A 21,805-nucleotide genomic window follows, 5' to 3' on the forward strand; every position below is an offset into this window, starting at 1 on the left:
ACTGAGTGATTTTTGTGTCAAACTCATTGAAGCATATTTCATGAGTATTGATTAAACATGAATCCATCTCTCGTGAGAATAAATGGAACACTTAGCACTCATTGGATCTAGGTGATGCTCACAGGGTGAAGCACCGAGACTTCCCGGGATGTCACCCATCCTAGTACTACTCCAACCTGAGTGTGCTTAACTACAGAGTTTCCTCCATAATTAAACCCAAACCTTGCAACCCCATTTGAAAAACCTTCACCAAGTTTTGTGCCTTATGAACCATTCATTAGAAAGCCCCTTAAGCTCATCAATTGATAAGTAGGAGATAATTTCCACAACAAGTCAAATTGTGATGTGAATATCAGGATTTAACTGTGTGATTTTTGAGTCAGACTCATTGACCCGTATTCACTACTCATGATCACATAGTATGATCTAAAACATTGATGTTAAAAAATACACACAATCAAATATTTAAAAAAATTGCTTTATTGATTTTTTTGTACTGGATGAACAATAATTAGCTTAGCAGTTGATCACCCAGCCTGCCTCTTTCTTGTTCTTTCCTGCCTCTTATGTTTACCTATAATCTCTTCCTTATTTATGACTCTAAAACCATCTGTCTTGAGCTTGAGTGATTCATTCCAAAGTCATTGTATCTTTTCTTGAACTGGTTATCTTTATGTTTTCACTAAATTTATGTTTAGCACTCAATGCCAATCAAAACATCTCATGGACAAATATGATTTGGATTTAGGGTTTAGAGGGACATACAATTTTTTAGCATCAACTTAATGGATCACACTACTACATAAACCATCAGCAGGATGAGAAAGTGTAGGATTCGGAAGAGTGAAAAGATAGATCACAGAAACATTGATGCTAATAAAACACACCATTTGAATCCCAAAAAAATGACTTGTTTTATTGATCTCTTTTTATACTGTGAAAAAATAATTAGCAGTTGATGATCCAGCCTGCCTCTTTCTTGTCTTTTCTAGTCGCTTATGTTTACATAAAATATCTTCCTAATTTATGACTCTAAAACCATCTGTCTTGAGCTTGAATGGCTCATCCTATAGTCATTGTATCTTTTCTTGAATTCTTTTTTGTACTCATTCTAAATCAAAACATCTCATGGACAAATATGATATGTATTTGGGGTTTAGAATTTATAAATTGGGGGTTTTCATTCATGAGAAATCGTGGGTAATGAGAATTGTGGATTTGAATGTGGTTTTTTTATATTAAGTTTATTTAAATTTTCATTAAGATCTTGCTATTACAAAGAAAAGCAGCAATTGCCTAATTTGAATATATCTTTCTTGCAGACAATAAGAAGAGTAAGGATTCAAAAACAGTCTTGATAATTGGAGGGGGGCCAACTGGAGTGGAACTAGCAGGAGAGATAGCGGTAGATTTTCCAGAGAAGAAAGTGGTCCTCATCCATGCTGGCTCTAGGCTTCTTGAATTTGTGGGGGAAAAGGCATCAAGAAAGGCTCTCTCGTGGCTCAAGTCTAAGAGAGTGGAAGTGAACCTCAACGAACGCATTGATTTGAACAGCATTTCTGAGACCACAACAAGCTTTACTACAAGCAGCGGGAAGATCATCAATGTAGATTCCCACTTTATATGCATTGGCAAGAGAATGGGCACATCTTGGTTCAAGGATTCAACATTTGCGAGAATTGTAGACGAACATGGATTTGTCAAGGTGGATAGCTCTTTGCATGTGGAGGGGCAGACTAATATTGTTTTTGCTGCAGGGGATATCATCAATGTCAAGGTAAGCATGATAGAATATGCTTGGTTCTAATTATGTTGATAATGAGGTTTAAATCAAATTAATCTAATTGGTAGGAACAAATTTGGAAAAAAATTAGTTCTAAATTTAGATGTGTCATACTAAAAATGGAATAAGTTTTGAATTTTCAGTTTGGTTCAAAATGAGGATACGTTAGTCCCATTCAAGAGGTGGAATTGAAATTGTCAATTGGAATCAGAATTGAATCAAATTTTCATTTTCATTTTTCTTGCTCAACAAAATCTAATTCCAAATTATCATATCCAACATCTGGCAAATTATGGGTATAAGACAAATGCAACATTTGCTAATGCCAACAACTAAATGGGTTCACTTTTGTTTGTATATCTATTTTTTTGACATTCCCATTGAATCATTTGATATATTATTAATATGTTCAAGAGAGGAAGGAGATACATAAATGTGATCCAAAATGTAGAATCTCCTCATGCAATCAAAATCTAGAAGCAAGTTAAAGACAACCTAATAGTTGTACGTTTTGGACTCCCGGGAATGGTGATGTTTCTGAGTTTGGCAATTCTAATTTGACTTTGGTTGAGTTCACTTTGATGATTGTTTATGATAACACATTACAAATGATTAAAGGAAATGACTATGCAATGAATCAAAACATGTACAGCTAAATGATATGGAAAAATATGAGTTTATTGTTCACTGCTAAGACTGAAAAGAGAGATTACAGACCTATTATCAGTCACAAATCAAACTGTAATAATTCAATCCATAAGTTTTAATGTCATATAATCAAAATGTATCACATCCAAATGTTAGCTAGCTATTGTAGGCTTCTGTAGACCACTTTGGGACTAGTAAATGACCACTTTAAGGTATGATATGAAGTATGATATGCAACAGAAAGACTAATATTATCCTACACGGGTTTGATATGTAATTTCCAGCCATCATATTCAGTGCCACGAATCTAATATGCACTTTCAGCCACTATATAAACCAATATAAGACATTTGTGATAAATTGTTTTGTGTTTTGTCTAATTTGTATTGTATTTCTGAATGATCAATGGAAAAGATCTTGGTCCTGTTAGATACATGGCAGGAAGCTTTTGGGGGGCCAAATGGAAGATATCCACAATATTATTCTGCATACCACGAGTTACAGGTAAGGAAAAAAAATAAAATGAATCTTAAGGATGTTCAACAAATCTCATGTTTTTCAAGGGCAGGTTAAATATATTTGACTGACTCTGCCAAATGGCAAGGTAAAACATTGGCCTTGATATTGACCCTCATTTTTGTTACCTAGATTTGCTTTCTAGCTTGCATACTTTAAATGCCATTTGGAAGTAGTGTATATTGTTAAACTATTCTAGGATGTAGTGCAACAGTGATGTTGGCATAATGACATTAGTTAGTAATTAATTTCATGCTACATGTTCTTAGTTTGAAGTTTTAACAGATTCACATTGAATGATATTTCTCATCAATGCTTTGGCAATATAAATTGCAGAACTAACTATAAAGAAGCAAAGACTGAGTTTCATAGTCAATATTAAGGCATTGTTATATCTCAAATCACATGTATAGGAACGAGAAATGTTATAGTTCTGGATCCACAATAGCTCTCCAAGCAGTAGGCAGCAAACCTCTATTTCCCATTGTGACTAGCAATTCAACTATGCTTTTCAAACCTCTGATTTTGTCATCTAGCACCAACCTTAAGAGCCTTCCAGGTGATCTATGTTGTTTAAATATCTCTCAAATATTGCTTATTTATTTGTTGCTATTGTTAGTCCCAATTGTAGGGACACATTTATCAATTCACCCCTTGTACCATAGTTATCCTAGTATAGCCATGATAGTCAAACAGTGAAGGCTGAACTTCTTTTGAGATTCTCATGCATGGCCTTATTGTCCCATCTGTTACATTTACATATTATATTAATTGTTTACACAGTCATATAGTTTTTTGATGGAGGATTTAGATTACTTATGAATTTGTTTTGTTATCTGATATGAAGCATCAATTTATATAAATATCTTGTTATTTGAGAGTCAAGAACCTAGCAATACTGAGTTATATCAAAATTGTTCACATAATATTTATGTCTTATCTATCTTTTAAGGATCTTGTTGTTGCTCTTGGTTTGCTTTTGGGATTGGTCAGTTGGTTCTTAGGTCATTGTGCTCTCAGATTTGGCCCCATTGACTGTTTGGTCTTGTAGATGTCATTAAAAATTTTAAAGATTTGAATCTTGATGATAAAAACTTAAAACTATACATCTCAATTTTGTTTAACTTTCATAATTGAACTAACTACTCGTATGAATGAACACCTATATAAAACTATTTGAATGTTCATAAAGAATTTTAAAGGAGTGAATTCGAGGGAGAAATCGGATGCGGAGAGTGCACTTCCATCGGTGTCCACATCAACATCTGTGACACGCTGCCAAAGCTTTTTGCAGTGTGACTCTGGGATCAATGTGAGTACGAGTCAGCCCCAGTCTCTGAGAGACAGATCTATCTACCCCGGCATGCTCTTGCCCCTGCCTTCACCTGAACAAGGTATTAACAGGCTGGAGAGTGCAAATGGTGCAACATCCGAGTTATAATCTAGCATGAGTTCTCTCACTAGCGACGATCCAACAGACAATCATAATAGGTAAGCTCTTAATGTATGTGTGTTTGAATGAATGTAAGCAATGTTGGAGTTATTAGGATGTAGTGGTTGATAATTAAAGATGTGGTTTCGCTTATCCATAGTTCTATGAGCATAAATTTTTGACTTTGGCCGTGAATTTTCTCTTTATGTGGCTTGTTGTTGTTGTTTGGATTGATAGTTTGGGTTATGAATTTGTTTCATCTATAAGGCATTTTGTCATATTAGTTGACAATGCTTTGATTATTTAGGGTTTTTGTCATATTGATTGACAATTATGGCTAGGAGTGTTGATATATCCATGATCATTAGCATGTTTGCCAATTCTAGGTTTGCATCGGTTTATCTAGTGTCTCTAGCATTTCATTGATAATTTTGCATATGTTTTTGCTTGCTTAGGGTTTTTTGGCATGCCGGTTGTCGTCTTTGGTATAAATTTGCTTGTCTAGGTTTCTCCTTTGACAAATTATTTCACTATTTACTATATGAATTTGTATATTTGAGTTTTTGTGGACTGTTTATTGACAATTTTGTGTTTGGGAATAAAGCATAATATATGTAGGTTTGGTCTCAAAGCCCTACAAGAAACATAAGAAGAATAAAAATAATAATGAGCAACTGAAATCTAATGCTTCTTTGCTCAATAAACCATAGAATTTTCCTGTGGCATCAAAGAAGGGGTTTTCATCAAATAGAGAATCGCTTCCCAAGAAATTGCAGATTTTGGTTAATAGAGTTCTAGGCAATGCGACTGACAGCTCTGCCATGTCTAGTCCTTCTAGTCCAATGAAATATTTTGCCTCAAAGCATCCTTCACCTACAGGTGGAGGTGCTGGTGCTCCAAGGTTCTATATGGATTTGTGTATTCCTGGATCAGGCAATTGTTCGAGTCTAGGTTCAGGCCAAAACTCTGGGTAGAATTCCATGGGCGGAATCTTCCTCTCCCTACTCTCCCTCAGCAAAATCTTCAAGAGCACGTAGTCCAGCAGGGAAAGAAAATCCTACAAGTCCAACAACATGATGGAAAAAGGGGAAGTTGTTGGGAAGTGGGACCTTTGGCCATGTTTATGTGGGCGTCAGCAAGTATGTAGCTGAGAACACAGAAATTTACCATAATAATTTTATCTCTAGTCACAACAATCATTCTTTGAATCTGTAGTAAAATATGGTTTTTGTTATCTACCTTTCTTGGTGCTCCATTATTAAATTTGTAACCTATCAAAAATTTCCTGACATTTTTCTTATTTCGCATGCTTCTTCTAATCTGTAGGGATGGTTGGCCAAATACCATTAGAAATCTAAAAACCCCTAGGGATGGTTGGTCTTTAAATGGTATTTGGAATATTTCCATCACCTATATTGTAAGTTAGATAAATTACATGTGGTTGCAATACTGGATATTGATGTTGTTAGCAAATTTACAATGAGTCAAGCAACATTGAAGTATTTGAGGGAAGGTGGAATTGGAAAGCCTCCTTCAGAGGCTGGTATTATTTTAAACTTAAGTGCTACAATACAGTACTTAGCTTTCTGGTATCAAATTCATGTCTCTACTACAAAGGTTCATTTTTAATCATTATATTCTTCTTGGATTAAGATTTGAATTAACTATTTAATAAATTTAAATGTTTCAGCATAAACATGAGAGTCATTTTACTAGCATAATAATTTAAACAAGTTATCTAGCAAAGTTTTGTTTTGTTTACAGGCAGTTGTTGATAGTCTTACAATATCTATGGCTTTAGAGTGGGGGACAGATTATGGAATACGTGTAAATGGTATTGCATCTGGTCCAATTGAAGGTACTCCTGGAATGGACATACTTTCACCCAAGGAATTCCTAGGTGATCTTCGAAAAAACCAACCTCTTTATAAAGAAGGAGAAATATGGGATGTTGCTATGGTGATCATCTATTTGGCATTTGACACTGGTTAGTATCTCTTGAACCTATCTAATAATGATAGGAAAAAGGGACCACATGTACTAAATGATAGGAAAAAGTCTTCTACATGCCAAAAAATTGTGCCATCTTTATCCACAGGCTAGATATGATTTTCATCATTTTTTTAAGAGAGCATTAACTTGGATATGTATGATCTAAAACTAGAAAATGCTATGCAATTGATTCTTAAAGAACATTGCCATTTGATTTTTTAAAAACTAGGTATTATTCAAGAGACATTTAAAAACTAGGTATTATTCAAGAGATGTTTAAGGATTTCCTACAAAATTAAATTTAGTTACATTTTAGAGTTGGACACAAAAGCTTGAGTTGCATGCTTGGACTTTGGTTATTTGGGTAATCATTTGAATTGAGTGCAATCTATTCAGAAAATTGTTTTGGATGCCCATATGCAGCTCCAACAAAGGTTCAGCCAATGCTCTGTTCCTCTTCTAGAAATTTAAATAAATCAAATTTGAGAAAAATTGGGCATCGACTGAGTAATACGTGCATCAAACCAAGAATATCAAGCAAAAGATAATTCATGTAGCAATCGTGACAGGAAATGTATTTGATCTATTATCCCAGTGAATTAAATTTGTAATTTTAAAGTCCAATAACTTGACACTAGCCCACAATCTATTTGATATTATTGATATTTGATGAACTAGTTACCGAGTATCTTTGAGATTTTTGCAATTGCATTGGGTGCTTCCTACTATTATTATCCAAACAATGGAGAATTGGAGCACATGGTCCATTTGACCCTCTGGTAGCGAAAATAGCAAGAGAGTCACTACCATCAAAGATGTGGTTTCAATGGGAAATTGTTTTACTTTCACAGAAATCATATCCTTAAAATATCTATATATACCCAAAATGGGAATGATTTGCAACATAGATAGAACTCCTTTTCAAAAGTTAGACAAGAATGCATTGGACACCCCAATAGATTACAGTCCTTAGAATGGGTCAAATAATACCATGTATACAATTACAAATTGGTTTGGTGCAGCAGGATGCAATTTCCTGGAACCACAGATGAACCCCTGCCAACATCTATCCAGACTTGCTATCGTAGCTTACTGCCAAAGGAAAAACTCAACTGAATATTTTTTCATATTAATAGTGTCTTATTTTGGCTTTAATAGCCCACTAAAAGTTGTTGACATCAGATATGCATTGATTAGCAGCTTAGCTCACTTAGGATTAATTTGGTGAGATTCTTTGATTTTTCCTCCTCCGGTGAATAGTTTAATTGTCCCTTTATGCTGCAAATGAACTCTTTTAATTGAAATAAAAAAAATGTTTTATTGTGACATTTGATTTTGACACAGTAAATTGAAGATGTAATTTAATGGTTGTTTTGTTTATCATTTACATGTTATATGGTTATTGGAACTTTATTCCCATTTTTAGTCTAATATATATGTATTTATAGTTTTTTATATGTTATATGGTTGAGCTCCAAATGCTATATACAGATACCCGTTCACTGATCCTAAACCCAAATTTATAACTTAGCAAAAATGTCCAGACTCTAGATGATTTAAGTTCTTTTTTGGTTAGCAATTCTATTAGTTTTATAGGTTATGCAAGTACTCTTGATCATTACCTTTAACTCTTAGTCCATTAGCTTTCTCATGTCCACGTTAGAAATGGACCCTTCATATTTTGATTTCCAATATGCATGGATGAGGACAACGAAAGCATGGCTATCGTGGTACACAACTTATTGAAAGTTACAAGTAGTGATGATGCTGAAGAATGAACTACCATGACTCCATTTTCTCAAATTATTTGGCTTATGGTATCAAACTCTTCATATTCTAATTTGATTGCTTCATATGTTGTTGTGAATAGAGAATTGAATACAGGCTATAGAAGAATGCAACATCAAAACATCATTAACATTGCAATCGATGTCCCTCAAGCCCTTTGACCCTTTGTCTGTGTAGGCTTGGATTATCAACATGGTATGTAGTGGGTGCGAATCCCACATGATAAATGGTTGTATCCGGCTTCATCGTGTGGAGGGATGTTGGTGATTAATTCAAACTAACAGCTCATACTTCTCTAAATATTAACTTCTAGTTTACTTCTACTTTGGACAGTAAAACTGGAGTATTTCCGTACTGCATTATGTTAGTTGGAGATAAAACTTATATGTGTCAATTATTGTTGGGTGTTTGATTGTGATTTCCTATTCTATGGGGTGATTGGTTTTGCATAATACTCACATTTTGTAATTGATACACAAATGAATGAATAATAGAATTTCATTTTTGACCAGCTCTATTTTTCTTCTATTTCTGTAATTTTTTGCTTTTATCTTTCAGCAAGATCATTCTTTAAATTTCAGATTTAGCATGAGTAGAAAATTCTACATGTAGGACCTCTAAAATCATCATAGGCTATTCAAATGAATAACAATGTACGATAAATTTACATATCCAGCATTCCATGGGATAGGTTTCATCTGGATCTTCTTTCATGCAACCCTTGTAAGTTATCTTCTTTCTTCATATACAAAACTCATATTCTGGTTTATTGCTGAGATTAGTTATAGATTGACACGCATTTCCAAGTTTTACCTCTTCTAATTGTAAATATTAAAGTGAGTAAAGAAATGGAGTAAAGCATAAACAAAAAAGATAGATTACAAGAACACAGTATTTATTGTGATTTGGCAAAATCTTGCCTACATCCACACTCCAACAAGGAATTCTCTGTTAATCAATACAATTCATGGCATATACATAGCCATTTGTTGGGTTTAGTCACAGAATTAATATTAAATGTTCCAGCTATAAATTTTATGTCGTAGTATATAAGGTCTGGCTTGATTCTTGACATTATAAATCAGGGTTACAGATTTATAAATTTTTTAAAATTCCTGGATTGGTCATGAAATTAAAACTCAAGGTTATAGAGTTTGGAAAAATAGTAAGGTACATGGAGAGAAATCCTTGAATTCCAGAAGAGGGGTCTCTTATTTAAGATAGGATGTGGCTGGGCCGTGAAAGAAGAAGCAAGTTGCAACTTTGCTTATTGAATTTCCATCCCATTGCAAAATAATTTTTTCTCCATTGATAAAAGTCATTTATTCTTTATTCTTTATTTTCATTTCTCCATTGATTTTATTATTGTCTTAACATAATAGAATCATATTTTACTTTCATTGGATAGTTGATCAGTAGACACATTGTTGCAGCAACCTACTATTAGAAATTAGTGTTTTAAGTTGTAAAGGGGATCTCAAGAAAGTTCCACTTACAAATATTGTGTGAAGTCTTGTTGCATTGCAAGAAACCAGAGGAGATGGCTCAAAAATTTAGGCCCATATGGTTGATAGAAGCAATTGTAAGTTTAATGCAAACTTAGATTTAGGGCCATGGGTCCCAATTAAAGCACTCATTCGACTAGGATCTGACTTACTTGAAATTAATTGAATTAGGGCCTGATTTATCCCTCCAAAGATGCATTTTAGAGTATTGATGGCCTCTCTTATCATCGAGCTTAGAGCCTAGATTTGGGATCACCTTGCCGATTGGGAGCTCAGATCCTCTACTGTAATGCCCATGTTGCTATGGAACTTAAGTGATTTAATCTAGATCGATTTTGGTTACGTTTAGAATGCATAGTGAATAATAAAGGAGGGAATTGAACCCTCCTTGAGGCTCACACTTGTTGAGGTCCACTTCAGCAATGGCCCTTCCTGTGAAATTGTTGTCTAAAACCTTTCTAATGAGATAATGTGTTATGAGCTCTTCATCAGTGGGATCGAATGTTAATCCAAGAGGCAGTTGTGCATCACCTATATCATGATTGTAACTAAAGTTAAGAGCCTCTATTATTGAATTCTCTTCCCTATCACCCATATTCATTTCCTTTGCTATTCATGCTTCACATGGGAGTCTTTTTATATGATGATTTATTGTCAATCATTTCCATTCGCTACCAAACAATTCATATTCTACAAATTCAGGACGTTAGAACTTTTGTGGATGTGCAAGCCATTGGAACATATTGTAGGGAGGATGATGAACTTATTCTCAACTGTCAGACTTAGGCAAGAGATACAAATTGTAGAATCTTAACATATGGTTGTTCAAATTCTATATCTCCTAAATGATTTCCTTTTAGCGTATAACTTGTTGTGCATAGTTGCCAAGTTTTCTTATTGTATCGGGCATATTAATGAAGAAGCATATTAGTTATTGTCAATATTTTTCAGGCATTCTATAAAACAATTCACATGCCTTGCGTATGATATGAGATTTTGCATGCATCCTGCACTCTCTCATCCGGCTGATGATGGATTACGGAGAGTGATCTAAAATGATGATGCTAAAAAACACACAATCAAATCCAAAATGAACTTGCATTATAAATGGATTGTGGAAATTTGATATTGTTGATTTTGCACGCATGTCTACCAGGACAATCACAACTTAAAACATATAATTTGATATTGTTGATTTTGCATGCATGTCTACCAAGACAATCACAACTTAAAACATATAAACATATATGTTTTAAGTTGTGATTGTCCTGGTAGAAATGCGTCCTAAATCAACAATATCAGATTTCCACAATCCATTTGTAATGCAAGTTCATTTTGAATTTGATTGTGTGTTTTTTAGCGTCATCATTTCAGATCACTCTCCGTAATCCATCAGCAGCCGGATGAGAGAGTGCAGGATGCATGCAAAATCTCATATCATACGCAAGGCATGTGAACTGTTTTATAGAATGCCTGGAAAAAAATTACACCTAGGCATTGGTAGAAATTTCTACCTTTAAAGGTCAAAATTTTTGACCTTCATTGGTAGAAATTTCTACCTTTAAAGGTCAAAATTTTTGACCTTAATTGGTCGAAATTTCTACCTTTAAAGGTCAAAATTTTAGACCTTCATTGGTCAAAATTTCTACCTTTAAAGGTCAAAATTTTTTACCTTCATTGGTCAAAATTTCTACCTTTATTGGTCGAAATTTCGACCAATTTTTGACAAAACTTGCGCAATGGCAATGGTAGTTTTTCAACCAAAGCATTGGTCAAAAATTCAACCAACAAGAAGGTTGGTCAAAATTTTGACTGAAAAAATTCTGACCAATGGATTGGTTGACTTTGGTCAAATTTTGGTCAAAAAATGGGTCAAAATTTTGACCAATAATGGTCGAAAAATGGCCTCAGATGTACTAGTGCAATGAGCTTGCATGCACTCAGCGCGGTGAGTCTCTAGCCTTTCATTTTTTAGGTGTCATTTCTTTCTTGCATTATCTTAAGGGTTGTGTATTCTTTCTATTTTTTTCATTCTAGTTAACCTTCTTGCCATGGCTACTGCATTCTGCCCTAACTTACCCAATAAAGTTAGGAAGTTTGTTATAAGTAGCATCCTATCTAACATTGAAGACACTTTCCTAGTGAAAGAAGATATGGGTAAATTATTAGCTAGATTTGCAAACCCAAAACCTAGTTCCATATCTCAGAAAGTCGTAGACAGTGGTATGTTGCAAACATCTACTTTCCCCAAAGCTTTCCCCTATCCTAAATTAGTCCTAGAATGTAGAGATAGGTATGATGCAGCCAAAAAGTGTATATGTACCTTTAATGGTGAAGTCCTGGTGTATGTTAGCTGAGTTTTTCACTAAGGATCCCTCCGCATGAAATCTATGAGGATTGGACTATTAGTTCTTCCTACACACAATTCTCCACAGATATAACTAAATTCAATAATACCATTGCAAAAGGTTGACTTTTCAAATCAGAGCGAGGGGGTTCTCACCTTCTATGTCCATTGACTAGAGAACACATGATCCCTAAGGCTAAGGGTGTCACTACACTACTAAACAAAGTGAAAGGGAACCCACACACTTCCCATTGGGAGAATTGGATGTACTTTTTCATCCAAACAATCTTGGAAAAAAGATAAATTTATCGTTGGGCTGCAAGAAGAACATTCTCAAGCTTCTGGAATTTCTAGTTTTTATATGACCTCCTATTTTATTTTTGTATCCTGGCTTGTGGTAAAAAATGGAAGGTTTTATCACACTCAAACTAGAATCCAAGCATGCCTATTTTGAAACCTTGAGGATTTCAAAATAGTTCAAGATAGTTTTCTAGCTAAATTAGTGTTTGAATTGCAAGGGAAAGAGAACATGAGGTTGACAGAGGAGGCTACTCAATTGATTGATATTTATGGTAGTTTCTTTACTCAATTCGCCAAGTTCACCTACCTTAAGATTGAAGGATATGAAGGAAAGCCTCTCAGGTTACCTCGTCACTGCCTAGATCATTTTGTGTTGATAGAGATATGTAGACAATTGGTGGATGTTGACAAGAATTGTAAGACTTATAAAGGTTATAATTACACCTTCCTTGTTGAACTTAGGCACTATAAATGCCGAATAATCCAAGATGCCCTTAAGCTTAAAGCTAAGATTAAATCCATGAACCTATTAACCTATTCTACCAAACCTAACTTTGACAGTCAAGAGTTTGCCCTAAGGTACTCTGAGCTAGGTTCCTCTACTCTCCATTTTTCCCATTTAGAAGATTTCTGGGCTAACTGTCAAGATGATTTTGAAGGTTAGAAGGAGGCTCTGGTCTAGGTTGTCACTAGCACAAATCAAAGATTTCAATCTCTCGCTAGATACTTCTAGGGTAATCAAAGAAGTAGATGAAGAAATTGTTGACCCAACTTACATTGAGCAAGTGGAATCTTACCCATTGCCGAAAATTGATTGGACAATGCTAGAGGAGGATGACTTCCATACAAGAACCCTGCCTTTCCTAACATGAACATAAAAATGGCTCATAAGCAAGAAATAATGAAAATTAGTGGCTTGTAGTGTACAAAAGGTTCATGCTAGTTCTAGTTCACCTTTAGTTGTTGTTTGTACTAATGAAGTTATTCCTTCTCCCACTACAAGAAAGCTAAAGTCAAGTGTTGAAATTGGACACTTTGTTCAAGGTTCAGTTCATCTTCCTCCTTCCATCAAGTGGAATCGTTCTCATAATAGGAAGAAATAGGAGTAGATGAGTATCTTGAAGGAGACTTGTGATAAATCGGTAACAATTGAGCTTGACTTAAGGAAAGAAACAAGAGGAACAAGGGAGTTCCTGATTGGTGAGATGGAACAGGGGAGTCAACAAATAATAGAAGGGGCTAATAATTTAAGTGTAATGGCACTTAGTTCATCATATGTGCTACAACTCCCTCCTCCTAAAGAGAATCTTTGTGTCCCTAATTGGTTTGAGTTATCAATGAGTAAGAAAAGGAGTATAGTATCGGAAACTCTTTCAGTGGGTGATATGGTAAGAAAATTTCTTGGGAAGGCTAGAGAAAAGATTGAAACTATGTTGAATATGGATGAGAATATATGGCAGTGGGTAGTAGAGGTGATGAAGCTAATGGTTGAGAAAGGTGTAGATGAAATCTAACCCAAGATTATATAGCTAAGAAATCCATCCTTGGCCTTACCTCCAAAGCAATAGATATGAAGATATGGAGCTCAAATAACTCCAGGATTTCCCAACACATATGGAAATATCAAAGAGATAAGTATGAGCTAAAGAGATCACTGTAAAAAATGGCTAAATACATTCATGAAATTTAGAGCCCAAATGTAGAAGCTCTACCTATCATCATTTCTATCATCAATGTTGAATCTCCCCTGAATAAGACTTTTATTGAACAAGTCAAAAGGGATCATTCCATTTCCCAAGCCTATGGTGAGTGGTTGGATGCAATTCATGACCAGGTGACCAGTTGATTGTCTTACTTTACAAATACCAATGCAAGCTCTGATAAATTGATGACAACCCTAGAACCATAGATGAATGCCTAGGAATCCAAAAAGATTAAATGGGATGATTATGTCATTAACATCATAGAGGTTTGAGAATATAGAATTAACAAGTTCTTGAATGAAAACACAAAAGCAAAGTTTGATGTTGATTTTCTATTCATCACCAAGGCAAATATGGAATGGAGGAACATAGTGATGGAACAGGGATTAGAAGAATGCTTTGAACTGCTTGTTGGTGTTTTGAAATGTCATGGTTTCAAATTAGCCCAATGAGAACATAATACATCTAGGGGGAGCCAATTCCCATTTTGAACATATCCTTTCAAACATCGGGCCAACTATAAGGCTAGACTATTCTTCTTCTTCAAGCTCTACAAAACCTAGGTGGGTGGACCTATTAGATTATTCATATGGTACCAATATTCAAAGCATACACTGAATCTAAAACAAAGCAGATATAACCCTTATATCTTTTGTACTTGTGCAAAGATCATAGACATGAAATGGCTAATAACATAACCTAAGAAATTGATAACCTAAGTGAGGGCATCCTTTCAGCTCTTAAATGGAAAGGGAAATGGATGATTATAAGTTTGACTTCAGAAAATCCCCAAATATGCAACAGTGAGAACAAGTTGATCATGTAGTTGGTCAGTGCCTTATCTATTGGGCAATTCCATGAATCACACTCATACATCTATGATACCAATGACATATTCCATACATAAAGATATTAGATCTATCCTATCACTTTGTGAATCAAACATTAGCATGCATAAAGACCTCATACTCATGCAATATTCTTCTCAAATAACCAGCAACCCTATAAAATATATCAAGCATTTACTTGGCTCTTTTTTCCAATAGAAAAATATACTAGGCATACAACCATAAGGGGATGCAAATAGGTCTAATTTTTTTGCCCCTAAACTACACAACATTGCAGATTATAGAGATAGGAGATGAGAATCAGAATGAAACTAAGAAGATTCTTGCTTGTTGTATTCATTTCTTTGAAACTATACACTCAAGATGCATGCAAATAACTCCTTAAACCACTAAATAGATTAGAACTATCTATATTAGCTTAGTTACTATTATTCATACAAGAGAAAATATGTTGAAGAGAATGGTATCACAGTAGTGAAAAATGTCCAAAACTGGAACATATCAAAAACTGGAACTTATGGTCTCACAGCAAAAATTGCCAACCCTTATAATGGATAAGAATGAGAAAGATATAGGAAAGGAATGTAATCCTAGATCTGATCTAGAAGTGACATGTGTCCACTTGAATCTTCATTCTCTCATGTTACAAAGCATCTCTCATCTTTCTACAACTAAAATCTGATATGATTCTCATCATTGTTGTGTAATAAACTTGAAATATTTTTTCCCTAATGATGAAAACTCTTATTCTGCCAAAATATCAAATAGGAATCTAAAATGTTGATAATATTTTCATCAAACTAACTTGGAGGTGAGAAAACCCATCACTAGCTTCATTCTTACTACCTCTAGTGTTCACCTAGTTTACCATTTCATCAAAAATCAAGTTTGAACTGCCCTAACTAAACGAGGTTTAAAAATGAGCATCTGGTACAAAACCCTGAATAGCTCCAACACACTACTTCCTATGTGAAAAAAAACTCCAAATATGGAAATTCCATTCTCTCTCAACTCTGATGATCTATAATAGTCCTATGTTTGCTTACCAGAAGTGCCCAAAGAATCAAATTGAAAACCAAGTTCATGTTATGACCTTTAAGACTACATTTTAGGTCAAAACTATATGTTATAATCTTTTTTTATTTAAAACATGCATGTACGTGATTTTTAAAAGGAAAATAATAAAATATTTCATTTTGCATTTTTAGATTTTTTCCCTTCACTTTCCATCTAGGTCAAACTAGGTTCGACCATGTTGTGATACATGTCACATTCTGATTCGCACGTTCATACCCTATCACATATTCTATCAGTACTTATACCACCTAGGCTACGTGTTGCAATGTGATTGTGTCACCATTCTATTGTCCCTGTCAGCACTCTGCCATGTCATCATGACATAGCGACATCATGACACGTGGCACCTCTATGCACATCACTACTCTATCATCTACCTCATAATCTGTGCCATTTTGTTGATGCCACATCATCACACCCGCCATGTGGCAACTTCTTACTTTGTCACTATGAGATCTCAGGTCTGCCAAATCACTAGCAACATAGCGATGTCATGACACTTGTCGCTCCTTGCAATGTCATCACCTCAAGAAGCACACCAAGATTTGATCTCATCTGCCACGTGTCACTGTGTGGTTGGATGCCATGCCATGTCATCATTTATTTGTCAACATTGATGTCATTCAAAATTTTGCTACATCCTCAAATTCGACATCCATCTAAGAGCCCCACTACAGGAGTTGGTGGCTTCAAAAGCTTGTCTTTTAAGACATCTCATATATTGTGGGATTGTGTATATAAACACATAAAAAAATATCCATACAATGCATGTGGGATAAAAAGAAAACTTTCATATCCTCCATCACTATGAGCACTCTCAAAAATAGGGGAGTCACATGATTTTGGGATCAGGTATTGATCTATTAACTCATTTCAGGCACCTCAACCTGGCAGCTAAGAGAGGCCTTCCACAAAGTATTCCCTCCATATAATATTGACTACTTGCCATTAATTTCATGCACCACCACACAATCCAAAATGTCACAAAGTATTAAAACTAGCAGTCACAGGATGCTCCATCCCTCCTTCTAAGGTCGTGGAGGACTTCACGTGTATTCCTCCATCACTGTTTCAAAATCCCACCTTCATCTGCTATGAATTTTTGTAAACCATGGATGATTTTACCTTCCCAGCTATTTCTCTTCTTTGACTATATAGAAACCACTCTTCCTCCTTGCCCATGTGTAACTCCACATAAGAAATATCTAGTTAGCTTCCTCATTCGGCAAGCTCCCTTTGCTATTGTGAAGCTCCTATTGTGCCCTCCTTACATGTCATGGAGGCCCTACAACAAATATTCTCCATCCTTGCGTGGGTTTCTCCTTTCCTATTCACAACATTTCTTCAAAATGTTTGAAAGTGTTATGCTTTGACTACATTGACTACTACCTTATTATGACTTGTGATTTGATTTGTATCTCTTCAATGAGTAAATTGCCTTCCATTTGGAATAATCAATAAGTGATGTTCCTTTATTACTCATTGCTATCAATGGGTACCAAAGGATTTCATGTCCCAAGTGCCTTGGTTTTATGGATCATTCTTCTATTGCTATGTCTGAACAGATAGATTTGAAAGACACCTCAACCTGCAGATTCCATTGACTCCAATTCTGGTACACAATGTGCCTTTTAAAAGTGCAGATCTTGTTCAAAAACCATGTTAATTTTACAAAGATGAATTTTCTTAGTGACATCTCTTACAATCTAGTCTCTAGCACTACCTCTGATTTGCAACCACAACAAGTGCCTCCCTTCTCCTATATCAATTCACTGAGGCTCAGGTTAATAATTACATTTAGATCTATTTGGTTCTCTGATAACTATTAGAATTTTGTCAAACCAGTTGTAGTCAACCTCTACACTCATGGAGATGGGATGATTTAACTAGGAAATCACCAGTTGCTTTGCTTGAAGACCAAGTCATTCTATTAATGCGGGTGCTCGACAAATCATTTAGTGTGGTAGTTTTATGTATATCAGGTAAGAGAAACCTTTTCATTTTATTCCTAAGACATCGTGACATGTTATCACCCTGCATGTAGTGCTTTATTCTCTTTAAAAATGTTTCTCCTTTCATACCTTTGGTAATATATAATTATTAAAAATCATTACCCCTTCCTTTTATGGCATTTCAATCTCATTAACGTTATCAATCTCTTTTGTCCCACACATTGTTCCAATGAGACATTCATTGTTGATGTAAAGTCTAATAAATGTAAACTTTGGATCCCATCCTAAGCATTTTCCTTATGAAGCATCCCCTTATCAATTTGATGAAATCAGTCAGACCCCCAAGTAGGTCCAGCTAAAATAAATCCATTTTCAAACACCTGATCCTTCAAACTAATCAATTAATCACCTGACATTGATTGAAATCAAACTCAATCACTAAATAAAACTTTTAAAATTCACTTCATCTCTTTCTACAACTTGTCAATTTTGTGCCAAGGGTTCCTTTGACCGGCCTTAAAAACTAACCAAAACACTTGACTGAGCTCTAAAATCAAACATACCGATTCTTTGTTCAAACATGTCAGAAAACCATAAATCACATTCAGTTTTGGCTTTGAAAACAAGGCAAACTGACACTTGGGGGCACAAAAATTGGGGTGTTGGTTCACTGTCATGAGGAGAGAATAATTCTATGATTAGGACTCATGAAAAATAATTAGGCACATTTAGAAAATGGTCAAAGTGGGCTACTTGGATTTGTAGGAATGGAAATAATGGTAGAAAAGTGATTTTCTCAAATGGAATGGACCTGGAAAAGCGTGCAAATGGATTTGTCAAAACTTTCAAACTGACATACTTAAATAATTTTCAAAGTAGAGAAAAGTGGTACAATCCATTTGATCTCACCTATCATGGATTTAGAGTTATGACATTTAGAATAGGGGTACTGATCAATCTATATTTTATGACACTAGCAAAACTTTACAAATTGCATATGGAATCGCGTTCAAAAACTAATCAAAAAGATTTGTCATAAGCTCAAATCTAAAACATTTTGACCTCTAGGATGCAATGCAAAAGGAATTTTCTCATTTCGGCCAACTGGGTCAAAGTTATAAATGATCAAACAGTGCCTCCTAGTATTCTAAACAATTTAGATCAGCACAACAACAATAAACAACCGACTTTGAGGGATTCAAAACCCAATCAAAAATGTTGAAATAACTTAAAATCTAAAACATGGGTTCTTTGATATGCATATTAAGCGTTCACAAAGCGATGAGCCATGAAACATAACCAAGTGCAAGATATTCAATTGCAAACAAGGCCTCTTGTCGTTGTTTGACACTTAAGCAAAAATGCAGATTCAAACATTGCTCAAAATAGAAGTTCACAGAATGACTCAGAATGGAAATTTATCTTCACAAGATGCATGAATATACTAAATACAAGGTTTTGGAAACATTAAACACCTCTTAGGTCTCAAATGGATAACTGGGTAATCATGCATTAAAATGTGCTTATAGGGCTTAATTTTTAGAATGGTACTCAAAATCAGGACTTGAAGTTTGAGTCCTAATAGTGGCTCTATCTTGAGATGCATGTACCTTGTGGGCATGGCAAGGATTTAGAATTACTATAAGAACTAGACCACACACTTGACAGCAAAAACTACTTCTCTCGAACAGCTTATTGAAAGCAAGGAAATCTACTCAACTATACAAAAGATGACCTCGAGCCACCGAACTTCAACAAAAACCTTTACCTCTATCATATATCTGATTTTCATCTAAATTTTCATGAGGTAAACTGAAAGCATCTCTTCTATTAGTTTCACCATTTAGATTAGCATTCATAATCAACTCACTTGGCAAAATAGAATATACATCTTCACTTTCATAACGCATATAAAAACTATTATCACTCTCTACAACTTGATCATTATGAAAGTACAGATCAACATGCTTAAACATATCATACTCAAACTGAAACTCCTCTTCATCGAATGAATCATGAATGTTATCAATCTTGAATATGAAAGTTTCATATTCAACTTGGGGAAAAAGATCACACATACCTTGAAATTGTGTATCCTTATGTATAACTGGATGGTACTCAAATGAGTAATTAGATTTATACTCACAAATGTCATCCATGTCAATTTTGGAAAATAATCAGGAGTCCTCCAATGATTCTTTGCAATCAGCAAATAGATTAGCCATTACATTAGAATATTCACCATAAAACTCATTGCAAGGTGGATGCTAATTTTTAATAACAACTTCATCAAACACCTTCTTGCCAACATCATGAGATGCAACATCATCATCATAATCACTATTATACTTAGAAGAAGAACAATTTGATATCTTACAACAGTAGGATTAGCATCATTAAGATTAGCATTAACCAAATCTGAACATTCCATGTGCTCTTCAAAAAGCAAGTTGATAACTCCATGCACAGCTCCCTTGTAGACATTATAACAAGTGATGTGTTGGTCATCATCAAACTCTTCACCATACAATAGATTCATGAAGACTTTGAAACCATTTCTAAAAACATTATTATGATCACTTTCATCATATGAAGGGGAGAAATCAGAATTGTCACACAAAGATACACCATCCACTCCATCAATGAAGCACGTAGAGTTTAAATCAATGTTACTTGCATTGTCCTCCCTAAGATTATTCAAATGTCTTGAAAAAAAATCATTTTTTAACTTATCAATAGGTGTTGATGCATTAATCTTAGACTCACTTGTATGTTGTTGATTATGTTGGAATACTTTTCGCAGCTTAGTGAACCCATAAAATATTTATACTTATGCATGCATCCTTAAGATTATGCAATCACTTAAACCTTGTAGGTTACTGTCAAATTAACTTGCAGAAATGTAAACATGAAATATAACAAATTCATCAACACATTTGAAAATGATTTACATGGAAACCCCAATTTAGGAAAAACCACCAATAACATACTACTCCTTTTCACTCTTCTAAAGTGATGCCCTATGAAGGCCAACCCTATTAAAGGTTACAATACACACTATTAAATGTGACCTTGTTAAAGGATTTCAATCACCTTATTAGGAGTGAGCATTGTTAGAGGACTTTAGACCATTCATGTGGAATGTCACCCGATTAAAGGATTTACAAATGAGTGTTAGGTCAACCTTAATCCAAAGAATTTACCCTAGACTGATACAATTGTTAGAGAGTAATAGTAAGGCTTTGATATGATACAACTTACAAGTTCATTTGTGGATTACAGATCACTATTCAATCCTCAATTCTTCTTGGCCTTCATACTTTGTAGTTTTGATAGCTTGTTCACCCTTCAAGCATTCATCTCCTTAAGCCTCCATACTTAGCATGCCAATGCAGACTCTTCTCTTAGGTTACTTGATGAAGCAGAGCCCTTGACTCCTTGTCTTCCAGGTTCTCGCACCTAACTCTCCTTACTTCATGACCAGCCATTATTATAAATAGGAAATTAAGATATTTATCACTCATTTTCCATCGTCCAATTTAGGGTTAAGATAGATTAGGTAGGATGTAATGAATCTATCCCACATTCCATCTCTCTTCTAGAAACTTCTCCTAGAATCCTCTTTGAATTCACCTAAAACTAGTTTACCTTGAATTCTCTGCCACCAGCTCATCAACATTATCTTCCACCTGGTTCACAAATTCCAAGAAAACAAACTTGTCAGCTCAGATTCATCAAATTCACAATCTTTTAAATAATGTATCAGCTTGGCATTATCTTGTTTCTGATGCTTAGCATATACTATGTTGCTTAGCATCCACTATGAAGTTACTCAACATGAACTAAAGTTTACTAGTGCTCAGCATCAACTAAACTTTACTCAACATCCACTGTTCTACTTGGCATACGCTAGA

At 34.8% G+C, this 21,805-nt stretch overlaps 1 protein-coding gene and 1 pseudogene across 1 annotated transcript; both read left to right on the forward strand.

Annotated features, from left to right (window-relative positions):
* The first annotated feature begins 1,138 nt into the window (after nucleotides 1–1,138).
* On the forward strand, nucleotides 1,139–4,388 carry LOC149580598 (oxidoreductase ptaL-like). Its single transcript, XM_089805128.1, has 3 exons — nucleotides 1,139–1,145; nucleotides 1,323–1,777; nucleotides 4,140–4,388. The coding sequence occupies exons 1-3, from the start codon at nucleotides 1,139–1,141 to the stop codon at nucleotides 4,386–4,388; spliced, it is 711 nt and encodes a 236-aa protein (XP_089661254.1).
* A 1,470-nt stretch (nucleotides 4,389–5,858) lies between these two features.
* The window catches only part of LOC149580599 (peroxisomal 2,4-dienoyl-CoA reductase [(3E)-enoyl-CoA-producing] pseudogene), a 61,294-nt pseudogene continuing 45,347 nt past the window's right edge, over nucleotides 5,859–21,805 (forward strand).

This window comes from Cupressus sempervirens, chromosome 1 (genome assembly GCF_028749045.1).
Source record: "Cupressus sempervirens isolate cs-2001-9-10 chromosome 1, ASM2874904v1, whole genome shotgun sequence".
NCBI lineage: Eukaryota > Viridiplantae > Streptophyta > Pinopsida > Cupressales > Cupressaceae > Cupressus > Cupressus sempervirens.

Excerpts from the sequence above, each read along its gene's own strand:
- LOC149580598 (XM_089805128.1), top strand. Across the intron at positions 1,778-4,139 it reads GGGATATCATCAATGTCAAG|AATTTTAAAGGAGTGAATTC; the intron begins GTAAGCATGATA and ends ATGTTCATAAAG.